Source organism: Cetorhinus maximus, chromosome 13, assembly GCF_964194155.1.
Source record: "Cetorhinus maximus chromosome 13, sCetMax3.hap1.1, whole genome shotgun sequence".
Classification (NCBI taxonomy): Eukaryota; Metazoa; Chordata; class Chondrichthyes; order Lamniformes; family Cetorhinidae; genus Cetorhinus; species Cetorhinus maximus.
In genome coordinates this window covers 11,304,665-11,326,544 of record NC_135891.1, presented here as the reverse complement: position 1 = coordinate 11,326,544, position 21,880 = coordinate 11,304,665, and the positions used below count along the sequence as shown (strand labels likewise).

The following is a 21,880-nucleotide window of genomic DNA, read 5'->3' as shown; positions in this document are numbered from 1 at the left end:
GGGTGGCAATCAGTGTGAGATTGCCAATCCAATCCTGTTTCCATGTACACCATGATGGATATCCACATTTCTAGTCCAGGCTTCCGAACTAGGCCTCTTCAGAAATGCGTAGTAACCTATTTTGGGAATCCTCTTACATAATGCAGGACAGTCAGGGGGAGCCAAATCACACCCCTTTTTAAAGGGACTAGCTGCCATATTTTGGTGAGCCTTCATTGATTAACACACTGAAAAGCTTTGGGACATTTAAATAGCTTTTCAGCGTGTTAGTGAATGAGTGCAAATGAGCAAGTGGGTAGGGTGGCAGGGTGTGGAGGGTCGGAGGGGAGTCAGAAACATTTTATGGAGGGCTACAGATGCAGGGGAACTATTGCAAGTTGAAACTTCTCTTCCGGAGACCGGAAGATCTGGGTCATTAGGTCAAATGACCAAAGGTTTGGTCACGGAGGCAGATTTTAAGGAGTGTCTTGGAAAGGAGGAAAACACAGAAAAGAGCTGGAGAGGTGTATATAGGAAATTCCAGAGCTTTGGGCCCAGACAACTCTAGGCACAGCCACCAATGGTGGAGCAATTATAATTGAGAATGCACACCAAGCCAGAATTAGAGGAACACAGATATCAGAGGGTTGTGGGACTGAAGGAGATTTCAGAGATAGGGAGGGGTCAGGCCATGGAGAGAGTTGAAAACAAAGGCTAAGAATTTTAAAATTAAGACCTATGACCAGGGCCTAATGTAGGTCAGTGTTAAGAAATAGGAACTTACCTGGTCCCGGGTGGAGGTCTCAATTTCCCTGCAGATCTAAGAGTTCTAGGCATGTGCATCGGCAGTCAGCTGACAGGCTGCGCATGCTCTGTTCTAATTTGTTTTTCTTAAGTTAAGGGCCCGGCCATCAGGAGTGCACCTGCGGGGCACGAAAACAAGGATCACGAGACCCAGGTTTGGGTGCTGAAGCATGGGGGGGTCCCAGGACCAAGGAAGGGAACCCAGGAAGAGGTCCCAGAAAGAAAGACCACCGGGAGGAAGGGATCATCGGGAGGAACCACCAGGGAGAGAAACCACTGGGGAGAGGAGCAAAGAAAGAGGCTCCTAGCAGCAAAAGTGCTGCAGTTGGCAGGCTGCCAAGTAGAAGGCTCAAAAGAAACCCCGGCCAGCTCAAAAGGCAGTCCAAGGTTGCTGACTCCGTGCCATGGGCCGTCGGAGCAAAGGTAACACTTCGGAACAATGGTGTTCTGCTCGACACAGCTGAAGAGCTGGAGTTATGCACACGAGTCAGTGCTGGAGTGCAAACTCCGGAATTCAGAGGCTAGATCTTTGAAAGTGAAGGCTTAGAATCCCTTGTGAGGGAGGTAGAGTTTTAATGTGACTGTTTAAATTTATACTGGATACTGACCTCTGGGTGGGATGTGTCTTGGTTGCGTCTGCCATATATTGTGCAGGGTGATGTGTTCAACCACAGTTTGCCTATTAATTCACATGCACCTCATATTAATCCTGAATGCTAGAGTATTAGATAGAAATTATACATTGTTTTACTTTTCTGATGTTGTATAGTGAAGTTTATTTTGTTTGTTCAAAAACTGTGGAATCTTGTGGTTTTATTCTCTAAGTGCCTGGATCTCAAATTTTGTCTACTTTAAACAACAAGTTCCTGGTCCCTAACCAGTCAGTGAGCACAAGGGTAATGCCTGCATGGGACTTAGCTCACTAGTTTTTGTTTTTGCAGGCTATATTGAGGAGCTGAGGAAGTGACAGGAAAAATGTTTTATTTTTGGTAATATCGCTCTGCTTTTACTAATCTTTCATTTTGTTAATCAGGCTTCCTTTAATAGAGGTCAGAGATGAGCTCTTAGCTGCAATAAATCAGGAGTACAAGATGGTGATTCAGAGAGGAACTCTCTGACTTCATTTCCTGCCGACTATTGGGACAACTGAACCTCATTCCCTTTTATCTAATCATTTCAGGATACACAGTAGAACAATTAAAGATACAAATCTACACAGTGCACTCAAGAGGAATGCTTCAGAATGTGAAAGAACCACCCACACAGCATTGAACACTGCCACAGCTTTATTATTCTAGGACTTGCAAGCAAGACTTTCAAATTTGATATCTACGGCATTACTCTTTGTGTTGTGTGCTTGTGCAGAACTTACACGTATAGAACTTCTGTTTAGAAGCAAGTTACCCAATGAAGTTTAACTGCAAAAGGTAATGTTTAACAACTGCGCAAACATACAAAAGCATGGACATGGAGCAAAGAGTGCAACAGGATTTCATTTTCAAATAGGCAAGGGAAATATCCCCCTAGCGTTGAAGTGGAAAACACAACACCCCCCCCACACAAAGCAACAACTTAAGAGGCTACTACTATCCTGGTAAACTGAGTCGCAAGAGGCTAACACACTATTATTTTGCCAGCCATGTCTAGCAGAGTGGTTGTGACACACTCTTCAGACCTGGTATTGAGAGGAACAGCAATGAAGATGCTCCCAAGAGGCAGATACTCCACCCCTTTAAAAAGGACATTGGGAGACTTGATCAGAATGGAGGAAATCCCAAGTAATATCTCTTTTCACTTGAACAAAAAAAGATTTAATGGCGATGTTCAAAAATTACAGGTGGTTTTGATCAAATAAATTGGGATAAACAATTTCCACTAATCTGTGTGCCAGAAACTAAAAGGCATATATTTACTCACTGAAAGACTGCAGGGGAAGTTTAAATTATTTTAATGCAGAGGATTTGTTAAAATGTGGAATGGCCCATCAGAAATGGTGGTGGGAACAGAATGCAAAATCTTTTCAAAACGGGGAAGTAGGTAAGTACTTGAAAAGGTAAAATTTAACAAGGATATGGGAACAAACTGACACTCTTTCAAACAGCTAGCATAGATATGATGGGTGAATGACCTATGCTGCAAAATTCTATTGCTTTATTCTAAGATACAACGTGGAGAGGAGCTCTTAAAACTCACTTTTCATTTTAGTTGGATTACTCCTTCACCTCATTTTCCACATCCAGTTTTCTCCCAATACAACCAGGGTTTGAAGAGAATCTTCAGGCTTATTTGAACCAACTGAATGAACAGGAGCTGTTGTATCTACATTGCACTTAACAAATGATAAGGTATTGATAAGGCATTGATAAGGCATTGATTGAGTCAAGTCCCAAATAAACTAAATAAAATCACATTTGACCATTGATTACCCATGATTACTCACCATTGTGGTGCTTCTGAATGAATTTAATTTAACATAGAAGGAAGAGATCATTAAAAATTTTCTAATTAAAAATAAGTTGCTTAACAATAGCAATTATTCTCTAGCCACAATGGCTACAGCCTATTCCAAAGAGATGATGAGTGAACTGCAGAATGCTCAAGAGTGCACTTCAGGCTACAACTCAACTAATATGAAAAGAGATCAATGAAGACACAGAGCATCAGGGCTTTTCCTCAGCTTAAAAATTAGCGCAGAGATTAAGTAAACGAGATGGGCGTTGTCCTCTCTAGATCTGGCTCAGATTGATGCATCCTTTTCATTCTCAATGGAACACTTGACAACAAAAAACCCTGTGCGAAAGATTTCAAAATTTCTGTCAAAACACTGGGAATATATCAGACCATGTGTTGGATGGCCCTGATTTTAGTTCCGATCTTAATCTATTCTAAAATGTCAAACTTTGGAGGGAGGTAACTGTGAGGGATCCTAACAAAATATCCCACATATGGACAGCAGAGAATGCCTGATCCCAAGTTCTGGAGGAGACTACCATCACACAGCAGTTACTTATAGAGGAAAATGCTAAAGTGCTCAACCCTTCTCTACAGCTCATTTCCACACACCTGCATCAGGAAGGCTTTTTTTAAAAAAAAAATCACGTCATTGTAAAAAACAAATGAGCTCATTACCACCACAATAATTAGTCTGATCAGAGGGCTCCAAAGTGATAAAGTCATCATAATATAAAAGCAAAAAACTGCGGATGCTGGAAATCCAAAACAAAAACAAAAATACCTGGAAAAACTCAGCAGGTCTGGCAGCATCTGTGGAGAGGAGCACAGTTAACGTTTCGAGTCCACATGACTCTTCAACAGAACTAAGGAAAAATAGAAAAGAGGTGAAATATAAGCTGGTTTGGGGGAGGTGGGGGGGGCGTGGGACAAGAAGAGCTAGATAGAGGGCCAGTGATAGATGGAGATACCCAAAAGATGTCACAGGCAAAAGGACAAAGAGGTGTTGAAGGTGGTGATATTATCTAAAGGAGTGTGCTAATTAAGGGTAGAAAGCAGGACGAGCAAGGTGCAGATAGCCCGGGTGGGGGTGGGGTGGGGTGAAGGAATCGAAAAAGGCTAAAAGGTAGAGATAAAACAATGGATGGAAATACATTTTAAAATAATGGAAATAGGTGGGAAAAGAAAAATCTATATAAATTATTGGAAAAAACAAAAAGGAGGGGGAAAATTGGAAAAGGGGTGGGGATGGAGGAGAGAGTTCATGATCTAAAATTGTTGAACTCAATATTCAGTCCGGAAGGCTGTAAAGTGCCTAGTCAGAAGATGAGGTGCTGTTCTTCCAGTTTGCGTTGAGCTTCACTGGAACAAGGCAGCAGGACAAGGATGGACATGTGGACATGAGAGCAGGGTGGAGTGTTGAAATGGCAAGCGACAGGAAGGTCTGGGTAATGCTTGCGGACAGACCAAAGGTGTTCTGCAAAGCGGTCACCCAGTCTGCGTTTGGTCTCTCCAATGTAGAGGAGAGCAACGAATGCAGTAGACTAAGTTGAGGGAAGTGCAAGTGAAATGCTGCTTCACTTGAAATGAGTGTTTGGGCCCTTGGACGGTGAGGAGAGGGGAAGTAAAGGGGCCGGTGTTGCATCTTCTGCGGTTGCATAGGAAGGTGCCGTGAAGGGGGTTGAGGTGTAGGGGGTGATGGAGGAGTGGACCAGGGTGTCACGGGTAATAAAGTCATCAGTTGGGTTTCAATGACTACAACTTTTATTTGCATAGTGGACAAAAGGAGACATTGGGGGTGGGTGTGCAGGAGGGAGATAAAGTCATGAATTTCTAAGATACTGTTGAAGGCAGAGATAGAGGCGACAAGGCAAAGTGGTTATGCAAGAGAATTTCAGGGGGTTGGGGCACTGAGACTTCGGGATCAATCTCTGACTGTGCAGCAGGGAACAGAGTAAACCTGAGTCCGAGGATCAGAGGATGTAGCCAAGACCTGCAAATAGGGAAGGTCAGAAGAACTGAAGGAAAGTGATGAAGGGATTTGAAAAAGACGGCACAGCTTCTGTAACTGATACACTGGAGAGCAGCAGCAAGTGAAGTTTCCAAAGTAATCTGCAATAGAAGGGGAGGGCTTTATATAGCAAAACATGTGGTTGAAAGGTGTGGAGTATCTGAGCTTTATGAAGTTAGCAGCTGACACTTAAGGTAATAATAATTTGGATCGGATTTCTGTAATGGTGCAAAAGGCAGAAGGTTATATTCTGGAGGCGGATTAATGAGATTTTTGAGACAGAATAGACGTGAAGAAGTCGGGTCAGAGGAGAACTAAATGCCACAATTGTGCACCACTGGAATTAGCCTAAGTAGATAGGTGGAAAGGTAGACAGAGATTGCAGCTGAGTTGCCATGATAGCAGGCACAGGCCACACAAGTCTGCTTTTTTGCTGGCATTGGTAGTCAGCCATTGCTCAGAGTTGCACTCTTGCCTCTTGAGTCAGGAGTTCAAGACCCACTCCAGACACATGAGCACAAAATCCAGGCCAACACTCCAGTGCAGTACTGAGGGAGTGTTGCACTGTCAGAGGTGCCGTCTTCTGATGAAACTTTAAATCAAGGGTATGTGTCTCAGGTGGACGTAAAGTATCCCATAGCACTATTTCAAAGTGCAGGGGAGTTATTCCTAATGTCCTGGCCAACATTCATCCCTCAAACAACATAACTAAAAAACTGATGATCTGGACATCATCACATTGGTGTGTGTGGGAGTTTGTAGTGTGCAAATTGGCCGCTGCGTTTCCTACATTACAACAATGACTACACTTCAAAGGTACTTCATTGGCTTGAAAGCGCTTTGAGACATTGAGTAGCCTTGCTGTGTGCAAATTTACTGCCTCCATTACAACAGTAACCACATTCCTCAGAAAAGTATTTAATTGATGAGAAAGCATTTTGGGATGTCCCGAGGTCATGAAAGACAGTGTATAAATTCAAGACGACTTTTTGGGTTGGAGGCAAAGTTTGACTCATTAAGAAGAGGTTGGAAATGTTCACAAGCACTGGGACTAAACGGCAACTTCATGACTGCAGCATCACCATTAACATTTCAGTGAAGTGCCCCAGTAGGCATGTGAAACATCAATATTCAGTCCACTTAAACTGTGAAAGAAATATTCAGCAGCACAACTGTAGATTTTCTTTCTGAGAAGTTGGTATGCCCAGAAAAGGCGTTTTGTGATTTACACACATGAGAGTGAAGTATAAGGATTTAACCACCGGTGAAAACTATTCAAGGTGAATCAAATGCATCAACCAGTGACAGAGTACTGGCTGACATGTTCCTTTTCCCAAAATATGCTGAGACAAATATACTAAATAATTCCCATAACAACGCTGGTATGATTCTATTTATAATCTCTTACTGTAAATGCGGGTAAGTATTAAACAACAATAGATTTTTGATTGTAAAAAGAGGTTTGAATGGATACCTGCACTTTTTCTATAGCACAAACACTTTGAAGCTCCTTGATGACGTTATTCATGAGGGGAATAAGATATTTTATTCCCAGTGGCATTTCTGCACGCCAGTACAATAACCCATGAGAAACACAGTTGTGGGTGGGTCACATCAGATCCACCTGTTGACTAAATATCATATACAACAGGTGTCCAAGCACATGTACCAAAATAGATTCCAATTTTAAAATAGGGAACTATTACCATTGGCCCAGTCTGTTGATAAATCAAAGTACTGACATACAGGATACTGGCGGCTATGTATTTGGCTAAGAAAGGATAGGCTCCTCTTGGAGGGAGTGCAACAACGGTTCACTAGGCTGATTCCTGAAATGAAGGGTTTGTCCTATGAGGAAAGACGGAGTAAACCAGACATATACTTCAAATTTCAAAGGATGAGAAGTGGTTTTATTGAATCATATAAAATCCTTAAGGGGCTTGACAGGGTAGATGCTGGGAAAATGTTTCTCCTGGCTGAACAGTCAAGGACTATGGGTTATATTTCAGGATAAGGGGTCAGCCACTTAGGACTGAGACCGAGAAGAAATTTCCTCACTCAGAGCTGTGGATCTTTCAATTCTCTATCCTAAAAGACCGGTGGACGCTCAAGTCATTGAATATATTCAGGGCAGATCAATAGATTTTTGCATGCTAATGGAATGAAGGGACATAGGTAAAGAGGAGTTGAGGTGGAAGATCAGCCTCGGCTGTTTTGGCTGGTGACGTATGCTCAATGGGCTGGATAGCCTTATGTTTTTATCCTCTTAAAACTGCTGTGGGATAGTCTGTAACTTCTCCATGTATCAAAAGGCTAAAAATTGTTGTTAAAATTGAATCTTCCATTCAAAAATATTTTTATAGAAATAAAATATTTGCAGTAAATTCACATTAGGCTTGTTAATCTGAGGGCCTATCAAAAGAAGCATTCGAAAGATAAACTACTCTTTGTAATATGAAGGGAGACCCCATTTTAACTGGAAAAGCACTAAACAGCTCATGGAAAGGGAGTGCATAGACAAGGAGCATTGTTGAAAGCCACACCACAAGGTCATGACTGGGGTTGTTTTGCAAACTTTCCAGATGATCCTTCACACAAGATGAAAGTGGAACCAGAATAAAGTTCAGCTGCATCTAGTGGTCATGCTGAGGACAGGAGAGGATGAAAGTACAGCACAAAGCACAACATAACAAAAATTGACCACTTCACTAACAGACCACCCAGCAATATAAAATTCTATTAACCAGAGAGGACACTTGTGCAGAGACAAAGGAAATCAATCTATAAAACTCCCATCATTAAAGTTTCATGACTGATTATCCACTATTTATGCCTGCAATGGGATTTGTAAGAGGAACAGCACAACTAATGGGTCACATATATCTTAACCCTTTCCAGGCAGGATAAAGAGCTTCTCCACAGGAACACCACAAATGCTGCCACCAGCATTCTCCGCTGAACAGGAAATCTGTCCAACTACACAAGTAATTTTCATACGGCTGCATGAACAAGACCACCGCCCAGTTACACAATGAGACTATGACCTTATGGTTCAATACAAACTCTTTCACCGACCAATCCTGCCTCTATATGACGCTGTAGAGGTCTTAAGGGACAGAATTGTCAGGCAACAATGAAAAAAAAAAGCATTTTCCTCTATATTGTTAGGACTGATGTGCATTCATACTGGATTTTTGAAGTGTATTCTGCCCAATAATTTGTCTATTGGTTAAGAGCTACAATATTTTTAAAAAGATAATAAATTAACTGTAACCTTTGCACACTTGACTAGAGTCATAAAACAACTTGAGCGCAGTGATCCAGAGGGTTGTAGCACTGGAGGAAGTTGCAGAGGTGGCAAGGGACAAGGCCATTGAGGGATGGGCGAGGGCATTTTAGGCTCTCCTGCACCAGTGCAGAGATGTAAGCTGGCACACTTGAGGGTTCATCTCAAAGCACTTTGTGTTGTGAGGAGCTCCCCAGCTCCTATGCCAGCGACCCAAACTCCTCCAGCGGCAGTGTCCCAGAGGATACTCTTGCTCTGGTATATAGAGGCAGTGGTATGGTGGTATTGTCAATGGACTAGTAATCCAGAGACCCAGAGTAATGTTCTGAGGACCCAGGATTCGATTCCCACCATGGCAAAAAGTGGAATTTGAATTCAGTAAAAAAAAAAATCTGGAATTAAAAGTATGATGACTTTTCCATAAAAACTGGTTCATTGACTTTAGGTTGTCCTTACCTGGTCTGGCTTGCACATGGCTCCACACCCACAGCAATGTGGTTGACTCTGAAATGCCCTCTGAACAAGGTCAATTAACACCGATACCCACGACCGAATTTTTAAAAAATGCCTTACATGCCTAGGGCTGCCAGAGGATGCCCACCACAGCGGCCATGAGGCAGAGAGTAGCACCCTGCTTCCACCAAATCTACAGAGTTGAGGATGCACCTAGCTGCAGCATGCGGAAGTGTTTCAAGAAGTTCCCTTCCACACAATAAGGTAGCACAGGCGAAGAAATGTTAGTGGCCCATTAAAATGTTTTTGTGCTTTATTTAGCATGCGTTTGTTCATACTAGGGCCTCATGATGTTTTCCCTTCAGAGATGCATGATATTAAGTATCATGTGTTGAAAGAGCACTGGCTGCTGGCTCGCGGGCCTCTGTGATGACCGTTGAGAGTTCTTAGATGCAACAATATGTTCCATCCACAGAAATTGGACAAGGCTGTTGATTTTATGTCGGTTCATGGTGACCAGATAGCTGGAAGCGGGTCAATACGAGGTGGTCCCTTGCCTCCCATGCATTAACTTCCATGACACACTTACTGGCAGGAGGCCGTTGCTGCGGATCCCCTTCCATGTCACATTCTGCTTCCCCATCCTTGTCATCAGGTGAGGCTTCTGTCATCTCCTCTTTCTCCAGGCTGATGTTGTCACCTTTCTGTGTGAGTCTATGTGCGCTGTGCACATCACATCTGTGACACCTTCACTGGGTTATACAGGAGAACACCCCCATGCAGGAATGCATCTTCAGCACACCAATTTGGTTTTCTCTATTAAGTCTCGTTGTGCCATGACTGGCATTGAACCTCCCTTCCACCTCACTACGAAGATGTCTAACAGGCGTTATCAATCATGTGCGAAGAAGGTAGCTTTTTTCACCAAGGATCCATCCCTTGATTTGTGCCCTTAGCACAAACAAGTGCAGCACCTGCGAGTATCGAAGCACATACACAATTTGGCTGCTGGCGGAATAGTGAGCATACACCTGCAGGATTCACTTCTTGTAGTCACAGATTAACTGCACACTGAGGGAATAGAATCACTTTCTTAATGAAGATGGCCAATTGCTTGGATGGTGCCTTGATGGCAACATGGATGCAGTTTATAACACCCTCAACATGAAGCAAGCTGGCACTGGCTTGCAAATCCCATTGGCCTCTCCACCTGGCTGTCCTGATCCGCCTGCATTCTTATGAATTCTCCAGCCCTCTTCTAAAGTGCATTTGTCGCCTCCCTGATGCAGCTGTGAGTTGCTGCTTGGGAGATGCCACAGGTGTCACCTGTAGACCCCTGGAAGGAAACGGCCACATAGAGTTTAAGAGCTACAGTAGCTTTCAATGCCACTGGCATAGATTGCCCACCATATCCCCATGGACATGGGTCCTCCTGGATTAGAGCATATAGTTCAGTGATGGACTCCCTGAAGAGGCTTAGTCTCTTCATGTATTGTCTCTGACATTTATACGTATGTCATCCAGGTTCTGTAAACCCTCAGAGGCACTAGGGGCCTGTGTTTGCCTTTGCCTTTCCTGTCGTTGTGCTCCCTTCTGTTGCTGCTGCTGGGCTGCCTGCACTTGTTGTGCAGCATGGTGTTCCTGTGCAGTGCTGATCCCCTCTAGCACTTGAGGATCAAGGACTAGAGTGAATGGCTCCCACTGTGCAACAGCCTCTTTCTTTCTTTAAAGGCAGTCTCCCCTTAGTGACTCAGATATGTAATGCCACTTTAATGAGTGGCCCCTTTGTTCCTAGGCTACACACTGCCCCTTTAACTTTTGGAACCAACACTTTCAGCTTAGACGCTTCCTAGGTCGGACTCTGCCCATCACCGTCAGATTATCAAGTTTGAATAGAGAGAAAACAAATCTCCAAAGACAATGCAACTGCCTATGAGTCAGTCTCCTGCAAGTCAAAAGAGCTCTCAGTGGGTTAGGTAAGCCATATTTAAATTGCCAGTGTTCAATGGGTAGTTCATGTCAGTTTCATTTCATCGAGAAGGCTGCAATAAATCCTGGCGAATGACATTTAAATTGCATGCAAGTAGCTGATTTTGAATATTTATGAGGTAACTGGCAAGTTTTCCACGTGCTTATCCTCCTGCCACTGCCATAATCAGGAACTGTTTCCCTCCACCAGGGTTTGGATGTGTGGCCTCTCACAGAATCCTCCCAGCCCACCCGCCATCTTGCCAATTCCAATGGGCTCCACAAAATCCAGCCCCCAATGTCCTGCACTCACACCAGTTGCCTGATGGAAATGCTGAAAGAAATCAATTTCATCTTCAGGGGTTCAGGAGGAGTTCTCTCATCAATAATGGTACACAAAAAATCTCAAGTTCTGTGGATAGAGCACCCAATACTTGGTGACAATTCCCTTGGGGCAGCACAAGGGGCAGGGGAGAAGGAGAAGGCAAAAAATACCACAGATAATGTTCACATGAAACATTTTGAAGATTAAACAGCTATTACACTCAATCAGCCACTATGGTTTACAAATCAATTATGGCGCTGCATTCTGGAGCAGAACAATTCTGGTTTTTGTTCTCCAGTGTGGTCTCCACTGTAAACCATAACAAACATTATTTATATTTAAAGAAACCTTATTTGTCACACAAACAGTTATGAAGTGGTTATTGGCAAACTCTCTTTCCATCTGTCATAATCAGTGCAATTTCTTCCAATCCTCAAGTGTGCAGAGGGAGTTCAGTCCTCAGTCACATTAGTTCAGCTATCCTGGAAATTCTAAGGAAGTCCTTGACAAGGCCTCTTGTCCAAGTGGAAATGAATTGTGGCAGCTGTCAATGAGCTTACTTATCTGACATCAGCTCGTTAGATTGACATGACTTTCCCATCACAGATCAACTGCTCCCAGTTTCCAAAGAAGAGCAATTTTTTTTTGCCATTTCTTTCAACCATAGGAACAGGGAGGAAGAAGAAACTCCCCGTTTTTAAGTTAGATCAGAATTGCATAAATTTAGCTGCTGAAATCTGACCGTCACTGAAGCAGAAACCATAAGACCATAACACGTAGGAGCAGAAGTAGGCCATTTGGCCCATCAAGTCTGTTCTGCCATTAAATGAGATAATGATCCGATAATCCTCAACTCCACTTTCTTGCCTTTTCCCCATAACCCTTGATTCCCTTACTGATTAAAAATCTGTCTATCTCAGCCTTGAATATACCTAATGACCCAGCCTCTACGGTGAAGAATTCCATAGATTCACTACCCTCAGAGAAGAAATTCCTCCTCATCTCTGTCTTAAATGGGCGACCCCTTATTTTGAGATTATGCCCTCTGGTCCTAGACTCTCTCAGCATCAACCCTGTCAAGCTCCCTAAGAATCTTATATGTTTCAATAAGGTCGCCTCTCATTTTTCTAAACTCCAATGAGTACAGGCCCACCCTATTCAACTTCTCCGCATAAGAAAATCCTCCCCCCCCAATACCCAGAATCAACCGAGTGAACCTTCTTTGGACTGCCTCCAATGCCAGTGTATCTTTCCTTAGATAAGGGGACCAAAACTGTTCACAGCATTCTAGGTGTGGTCAACTAGTGCCTTGTACAGTTTTAGCAAGACTTCCTTATTTTTATAGTCCATTCACTTTGAAATAAAGGCCAACATTCCATTTGCCTTCCCTATTACCTGCTGAACTTGTATGCTAGCTTTTTGCGATTCATGCATGAGGATCCCCAAATCTCTCTGTGCTGCAGCTTTCTGCAGTCCTTCTCCATTTAAATAATATCCAGTTCCTCCATTCTTCCTGCCAAAGTGCATAATCTCACATTTTCCCACATTATATTCCATCTGCCAAGTTTTTGCCCACTCACTTAACCTGCCTATATCTCTCTGTAACTCTTTCGAGTTATCAACAGATCGCATGTAACTCTTTCGAGTACATTCACAGTTCTTGGTTTCCGGGAGTGGGACATGAACCCACAACCTTCTGATTCAAATGCGAGGGTGCTATGAACTGAGCCACAGCTGACACCTCTATATCTCTCTGTAGATGCAGGATGTTGTGCACCTCTTGTGATGCAAACTGCAGGTACAAGGTGAATTTCTTGGACTAGAAGAATAGTAAAGTGTCCCAAGGTGCTTCACAGGGTATTATCAAAGAAAAATTGACACCTAGCCATACAAGGATGACCTTCTCAAAGTTGCTCACCCATCATTAAGCTTCAATGCTTAAAACATTGTTCTCAATTTCTGATGTGTCCTTCTTTTCTGTACCTGGTGGGACATTTTATTATGTTAAAGGTGCTTCATAAATACAAGTTGTTGTTGTTACTGGTTCCAGAGATGCTGCTGCTGTCCAGCACTTGATCCAAACGGCCATTCTTGGGCCCAAGTAGGAAATGGAGAGGCATCACAAGTAAATACAATCCTCTCCTCATCTGATATCCAGACATCCACACTTTCGTAAGGGATAGATTCACACAGGAATTGGATTGGAATCAGGACTGATGATTCCCATCCCTATCCCAAGGTTGTTGAGGCAAATTGTTACGCTCCAATTGCTACTTCAGTTAAGATTAATTATCCACACAGACATGAGTGCAAACATGTGACCTTGCTAAGTTGTATAGCTCAGTAACAAGCCACATGGTCAATTTATCCACGCTGACACAGCTGTTAGTTTTCATTTTTCAATTAGCCCAATTATATCACCAAGCTTCCCCACTCAGTCATATCCCAAGCTTTTAACCAGACTAAGGAGGAAATGTTTCCCATGTACAGTCCTCATTAGCCACACATGCTATTAACACACAATACAACACTGCAACTAATTTAGTTCCAAATAAAATATTTGTAATGATGAGAAGGTTTTGTATTACACTCACTGATGAACAGCAGGATAAAGTTCTGAATACAATTTTCCATATATAGGTGGATACTGCAGCTAGAGGATTTGGGGGTGAGGAAAGAGAAAAAAAGGGAGAGGGAGAGAAAACAAACACACATGACACCATTATAGAACCAACGGCACCATACAGGTGGCAGCGGTTCAAGAGGAAGGCCCAACCACACCTACTCAGGGCAACTGGGGTGGCCAATAAATGTGGTTGAGCCAGTGACATCCACATCCAAAAATAGCTCAAAGGAGAACAAAGGTGAGCAAGGCAGAAAAAAATGGGAGAATGAGCCAGAGTGGAAGAGAAGAAAGTCACCGCACCGCAGTGATGGAAGATGTTGCCGATAGTGCTATCAAGTGGCATTTAGGCTGCAATAACCTGCTCACTGATGCTCAGTTTGGGTTCCACCAGGGCCACTCACATCCAGACTTCAATGCAGACTTGGTCCAACATAGACAAAAGAGTTGGAGTGAGTTGGAGTGACTGCTCTCGACATCAAGGCAGCAACTGACCAAGTTCCTGGGGTAACAATTGGCAGGAAAAACTTAACTGGGCCAGCCATACAAATACTGTGGCAACAAGAGCATGTCAGAGGTTGGGAATTCTGTGGCAAGTAACTCACCCCCATTTGCCTGGATTAGTGCAGCTCCAGCAACACAAGAAGCTTGACACCATCCAGAACAAAGCAGCCCATTTGATCGGCACCCCATCCACCACTTTCAACATTACTGCTTCCACAGTGACAGCAGTGCCTACCATCTACAAGATGCACTGCAGCAACTCGCCAAGGCTCTTTTGACAGCACCTTCCAAAACTGCGACCTCTACCACGCGGACAAGGACAGCAGACACAAGGAACCACCACCATTTGCAACTTTCCCTCTAAGTCACACATCTTCCTGACTTGGAATCATATCGCCATTCATTCGCTTTCGTTGGGTCAAAACCTCTGTTCCTAACAGCACGGTGTACCTACACTGTGGATCTACAGTGGTTTGAGAAGGCAGCTCACTGCTACCTTTTCAAGGGCAACTAAGGGTGGACAACAAATACTGGCCTTGCCAGCGATGCTCACAACCCATGAAAGGATAAAAAAACTTCCAGTGACAAATATTTCTCATTACGGATATACGGTCCAAGCAGTGACAGAGGACAGTGATCGAGTTCACAGGTTAAGCCTTGATGAGAAGGACTTGCCCATGAGCAATATTAGCAGAGGTCTGGGTGAGGATGGTTCGGTGTTGATCACCAACTTGATTTGGGTCAAAGCTCTTTGTAGAGGAAAATGGAGCAGGGATAAGTGAGCTTAATAAATAGAGCAGGGGGAAATAAACTGTTGGACAATGCTGTTGCTCGATGTTTTGCTGAATGGTATACAATAATGATAATACTTTATAATTCTTTTGCAGGATGCGGGCGCTGTTGGCTAGACCAGCATTTATTACCCAACCCTAATTGCCCTCAAGCAGAAAGCTGTGAGCTGCCTTCTTGAACCACTGTAGTTCCACAATATAGATACACCCACAGTGCTGTTAGGAAGGGAATTTTTGATCCAATGAAGAAACAGTGATATAGTTCCAAGTCAGAATGATGTGTTGCTTGATGGGGAACTTGCAGGTATTGGTGTTCCCCTGCTGCTGCTGCCCTGGTCTTTCCAAGCGGTAGAGGTCACGGGTTTGGAAGGTGTTGTTGAAGGAGCCTTGCTGAGTTGCCGTCGTACATCTTGTAGATGGTATACACTGCTGCTACTGTGCCATCAGTAGTGGATAGTGGAATATGTAATCGAATATCCAAAACATTTCTCCTAAATACTATGAAGTATTATTGTGAAGCCTTTAAATATGCGATTTGTTAGGCTGTGATTTTGTTTCTGGGTCATTAACTACAGGAAGATAAACAGCAGAATTTCACCTGTGTATAAATGTTAGGACATCAATATTGGACTAAATGGGAGGCGGATCAAGCTCATATTTCAATTCAGCTTTGAACTACATTTACTAAAAGTAACATCATGCGTCTGTTAACTAAGTCCATTCATGGGGTTTATCTTGACTAGATTCATGAACAGGAGAACATAATGCAGAATAGTACAAAAAAAAGTGCATTTAAACGTAAACAGGCAATTGAACAGCCTGTAGTGCTTCAGAGAATGTTCAAAAAAACCACACTTTTAACATATTCACAAGACAAAGAAGGCCATTCTTACCTCAGAAATAGCCCACAGGCTTCATTCACATCACAACATTCAAATGTTGACTGAACGGTTCCAGGGATTTTGTCTCACTGAACTGACCCAAACACCCAATCCAAGTGTTTAGAAGTGGTGTTCTGGGTTTAATTTTTGCATGCATTTATTATTTTATGTTCCGCTATAATGTGAGCTCTCAGACAACCTGGTTCAAGGCTGAAACTGCCAAACTTCTCCACCTGATTCTTCACATCCCTAGCGACCTACAATGATGGCGTGAATGCTTTGGCCAAGATGAAGGGGCACGGTCTCCTGAAAACTGATCTTCCACCTGACATAAATTTCAGCTCAACAAAACTGCTGCTGCCCATTTCCTCACTTACACTGAATCCATTCACCCATCACCTCTATGCTCACTAATATACATTGGGTCCTGGTCCAGCGAGGCCTTAGTTTTAGAATTTCTGTCCCTGTTGGCAAATCACTCCATGGTGTCACCTCTCTCTATCTCTGCAACCGTCTTCAGACGGGATCTCTGTGCTCCCCCAATTCTGGTCCCTTGTGTATCCCTTCCTGAAGGGATGCACAAGACAACCTTCAGCTGCCTAGGCCCTAAGCTCCGAAATATCCCTAACTAAATCAATCTGCCTCTCTCTCCTCCTTTTGACGTTCCTCAAAACATATCTCTTTTCTGTCATAAAATATCCTTATTTGGCTCAATGTCAAATATTGTTTGATAACATTTCCATAAAACACCTTGGGATGTTTTACTATGTTAAAGATGCTATATAAATGAAAGCTGTTGTAGTTGAGTTGATTCTCCAGGAGCAGGGTTCAGTGAGGAAAGAAAACAAAATCAGATTTTACCTTCCACATTCCTTCCTACTTGTTGAATTCTGCAGATCTTGTGCAGCCCCAACAGCCTCATTCCCTTTCTCCGTATCCTGGATTCCCGGCAGCTGGGCTGAGAAAGCACGGCCCTCACCAATGGAATGATTTCGGGTATGAGTGCTGTCCCCAGGTTGCTGCCCCCGGCTTTCTGATTGAGAATTCCGCTTCATTGCCTGAAGCCGGGCCAAGGGGACAACGTCACAGTTCTGTGGTCGGTGCCAGACCGTTTGTTTAGAAAGGGCATTGTAGTAATAGAACCGGTTGTTGTTCTGGTCAAATAGCTCCCACCACTGGTTCTCGCTTGACTGCCTGACACGCACACGCTGTGGTGGATCCCAACCACACTCACCCGTCACCAGGTTAACATACATGCGTTCTCGTGTTCGAGGCTCAATAATCTCCACCCAATCCGTGCTGAAGAGAAAAAAAAGTGAAACAATAAATACCTTTTACTCAACTTTAAATAACTTACATAGGATTTAAAGCACAGAAACAGGACATTCAGCCCAACTGGTCTATGCCAGCGTTTATGCTCTGCAGGAGCCCCCACCCACCCTATGCCATCCAACATAACTTTCTATTCCTTTCTCCCTCTTGCACTTAGCTCGCTGCTTCTTAACCAGTCCCTTCTTAACTGGAATGCAGCATAGCCTCAACTCCACTGCATAGTGTGTAATTAAAACTCCATTTACGATAAGAGTGTAGGTTGCACAAAAGAAGCATTGCAATCAATTTCTTCCTGGCAATTTTTTTTTGGGAAGTGTGGTAAATGATCAGAATCCTTTGGTGCCTCTCCCAAATCAGCCTTAATAGTTGGTATTTACAAATCATTCAACTTCTGCACCCATCATTATGCATCTGACCCTCTCCTCACACAAATCACACACACTTGCAGCTTCAATAGGGATCAATGTATGGCAATCAGGTCACTTGTAGCTTGTCCATCCTTTACTTCAGTTGATTCAGAGCAGACCCATTTGATTATAGATTTAACCTATAACCCTTCCCATTTGTATGGGCTTCAGCATCACACCATTCAGTCAGTACGATGTCCCAAATGTGCCAACATGTTAAGGGGGCTGTTTATTTATAGTCTCCAAATGGCACCTTGTGGTAAATAAGTTGAAGTGAAAATTACAGGAAAGAGAGTAAACACTATCTATCAAATCTTCTATAATGGCACAAAATAAATTAAGGGTCTTTGCTACTTGTCACAGAAAGACACAGTAGAGTCAGATCAACAACTGAGCTTTTCAAAATAATTTATCATGATGGCAGTGGTGGATATTTGTGCTGCTTCTTCAAAGTTATATAGGACAAAAATAACCCATTTGATCGACACCCCATCCACCACCCAAAACATTCACTCCCTCCATCTCCAACGCATAATGACAGCAGTGTACACCATATACAAGATACACTGCGGCAACTCACCAAGCCTCCTTCCAAACCTGTGGCCTCTGTCATCTAGGAGAACAAGGGTAGCAGACTCATAGGAACACCACCACCTGTAATTTCCCCTCAAAGCCACACACCATCCTGACCTGGAATGATATTGCCTTTCCTTTAATGTTGCCAGGTCAAAATCCTGGAACTCCCTTCTTAACAGCACTATGGGTGTACCTACAGCACATGGACTATAGTGATTCAAGATGGCAGCTCACAACCACTGCCTCAAGCACAATTAGGGATAGGCAATACATACAGACCTTGCCAGGGACGCTCATACCCCATGAAAAAATCTGACATCACATTTGTACCTCAAACATTCTTTCCAGTAAGAAGTGCCTCAGTTCCAACCTGGGAGGGGAGTGGTGGCAGGAGTATAGTTGTTTCTAAGTAACCAAGGTAACTCCAGTGTATACCTGAGGTGACTTTATAGTGAAGAGAAGCCTGTATTGAGAGGTGGACCTTTGTCAGCTATGGCTCAGTTGGCAGCATTCTCACCCCTGCGTCTTGGTTCAAGTCCTACTCCAGGGCCTGATCACAAAATTCAAGGTCAACACTGCTAATGCAATACCGAGGGAATGCTACACAGTCAGAGCTACCGTCTTTCGCTTGAGACATTAACCGAGGGCCCAGCTGCCCTCTCAGATAGATGTAAAAGATGCCATGGCAGAGGAAGAACAGGGGAATTATCCCCAGTATCCTGGCCAATATTCATCCCTTAATCAACATCACAAAAAAATGATTATCCGGTCATTATAATAATGGGATTTTGCAATGTCCAAATTAGCTGCTGCGTTTTCTATATTACAACAATGGCTACAATTCAAAAGTAGTTCACTGACTGTAAAGTGCCTTGAGGGGTTCGGTGGTCACAGAAGTTGCTATATAAACGGAGGCTTTTCCTCACCCTTTCCCTCCCCCGAGACACGAAATTTGAAGAAAGCTGAAGTAATCAATAAGGCTAAGGTTGGAATAAAGATTGGGAAGCACAAGGAGTTAAAGCAGATAATCATGATCATATATGATGTTCTTTCTGATTGATTCATGCAGTCTCAGTGTTGTGGGCAGAACAGAATCAAAACAAAAAACTTGAATTAAGAACCAAAGGGGTGATTGGTGTGAACAAAGAAATGGAAAGTTGAGGATGGGACAATAGTCAAACGCAAGAAATTTAAGGGTGGGTTTCTTGAGGAGGCATGATAAAATCTTGAATGGAATTGAGACATGCATCTTGGAAAAAGACAAACTGATGATGTGAGGAATCATGAGGCTAAGAAAGTGAGGGTGGAAGGTCAGGAGAGGATCAAGGGAGGTGGTGATGGGTTTCATAGCTACATTGAGATGGAAATGGAGGAGAAAAAACAGAGAAAGATATAAATGGGGTTTGGCAGACAGAGGGAAAGCTTAATTTTGGAAGACCATCAAAGGCAGAGGCAGCAGTGGCTAAGAAATGGGCTTGATTTTGGACACAAAGGAATTCATGAGTTCATCCTATTTAAAGCCAAGGTGAGGATGGAAAATGTGGGGAAAAGAAGACTAGGAGGTAGAGGAGCGGTCTCGAAATACTGAAAGAGATTGGCAACAGGTTATCAAACCCACAGTGTAGCCACGGAGACCACCGACTCAGCCACTAACCATACAATCACCTGTAAAAGGAAAGAAAAAATAGATACTGGATGCACTACTCCAAATGCAATGCTAAAGCCATATATAATCTCAATATAGTAGTGTGCTGTAACAAATTTTGCGCTTGATGCTACTAGCAATACAATCAAACTTGTTCCCCCCCCGCCCCCCACTTTTTCCATAGCCATTTCACATTACTGAAGGAACCTGATCTTCATGTGATGAGTTTTAAAATTGTACCATTTATATTCCATCCAGGTCGTGAATACAATGAAGAGCATGGAGCTTTGTGAAATTCCAGCTCATCCAAGCTTCAATGCCCTGCCTCCTAGATCCCAACCAATTGCCTATCCAACATGACAGTTACGTCCAATAATTCCATATGCATGTCATTTTATCTATTAACCTCCTATGTGGCTTATCAAACCCTTTCCAGAAATCCACATATGCAATATCCACCATAATGGTCAGATCTTCAATCAGGTTAGTGAAACATGGCCGACATTTCCTAAAACAATATTGGGAATCCCCAGCAACTGCCAAACTTCATAAATCACATCCTGTATAAAACTTCCCAACAGCTTGCTTACAATCAATAGCAAACTCAAACTCAAGAAGCCCATCAGTTCTGGAGTCTGATTTCTTCCCTCCTTAAATATTAGGACCACGAGTCTCCATCCAATCCACAACAACCATAACAAATCCCAATCTGCGGAGCAGGTGAGCAAATATGTACAACATATTTTTTTGCTGTAGCACAGAAGGGCAAATGGAACCAGCTACCCCATCAGCTTTAAACACTTCTGCAGTAATAATTGTATGTTGAAATAATTTTAGCTGCACACCTATCCGGGACTATCAGGATTCTAGTACCACCTTCAGCCATGAAAAGCAATGTAAATTATCTATTTAGCTCATCAGATTTTGCTACCATCGCATCTAACCTCCCTCAAATTCTCTCTCAGAAAACCAATTCAGTATTTCAATTGTTTTCTGGCTTCATAATTGAAACATTCCTTTGCATTACTACTGTGTTGTGTCCATTATCCATTTCCCCAACTATTTTTCAGCAATGGTCATAGTTGTTGTTAGCATTTAATATTTAGTTCCATTCGCCTGACAACTGTACCTTTTATACATAATAAAATAATAGATGCTTGATTTCCCTACAAACCTACCTAATTAGTCATTCTGACGTCACTTCACCATGAACCTTTGTTTTTATGCTGGACATGTACAAGGCCCCTTTGTTGATCAGCACAGATTAGCTATACCTGCCTTTCAACTTTCTGCAAATCCTGTTACATACATACAAATCTAGCTCTCCAGGCATCAGTTCCTGATGTTAAATTATCATAAGCATTAATTCTCTCAAACTTGAATCTAAGTTACAATGACCACTGTTTTCCAAACTGTCACTCAAAAGGACGCTGGATATTTTTGGAGGATTACTACTAAGTTCTAAAATTCATATAATATCCTCTCTAAAATAGTTTCACTAACAGATGAATAAGGAAGCAATTATTAACAGCATCAGCAAGTGCTCGTGCCTTCTTCTGGCCTTATCTGCCCACTATCAAACCACTATCACCCATTATAGCAATATTGTGATTTTTACACTCTTACGATTTACCCAAGAAATCCCTCCAGAATGATCTTTAGTGTAACCATGGACTCGATGGGCCAAATGGCCTCTTTCTGTACCATAATGACTCTATGGAGTTTTGTCTTCTGTTACTACAGACAGGTCAGGCAATGGACAGCTGTTAGTCATTCACTCAGTGGCTGAACCTTATAGCCTAAGGTTCAGGAGTGCTTGTTATGCAGGAGAACAGAGGCCATTT

General features: G+C 42.9%; 1 protein-coding gene across 1 annotated transcript in view; it reads right to left on the bottom strand.

Annotated features, from left to right (window-relative positions):
- The window catches only part of LOC144688419 (rho GTPase-activating protein 39-like), a 551,921-nt gene that overhangs the window by 73,474 nt on the left and 456,567 nt on the right, over nt 1-21,880 (bottom strand). Inside the window, exon 5 of the mRNA XM_078554925.1 lies at nt 16,938-17,375. Coding sequence (XP_078411051.1) covers nt 16,938-17,375 — 438 coding nt within the window. The remainder of the gene's footprint in view (nt 1-16,937; nt 17,376-21,880) is intronic.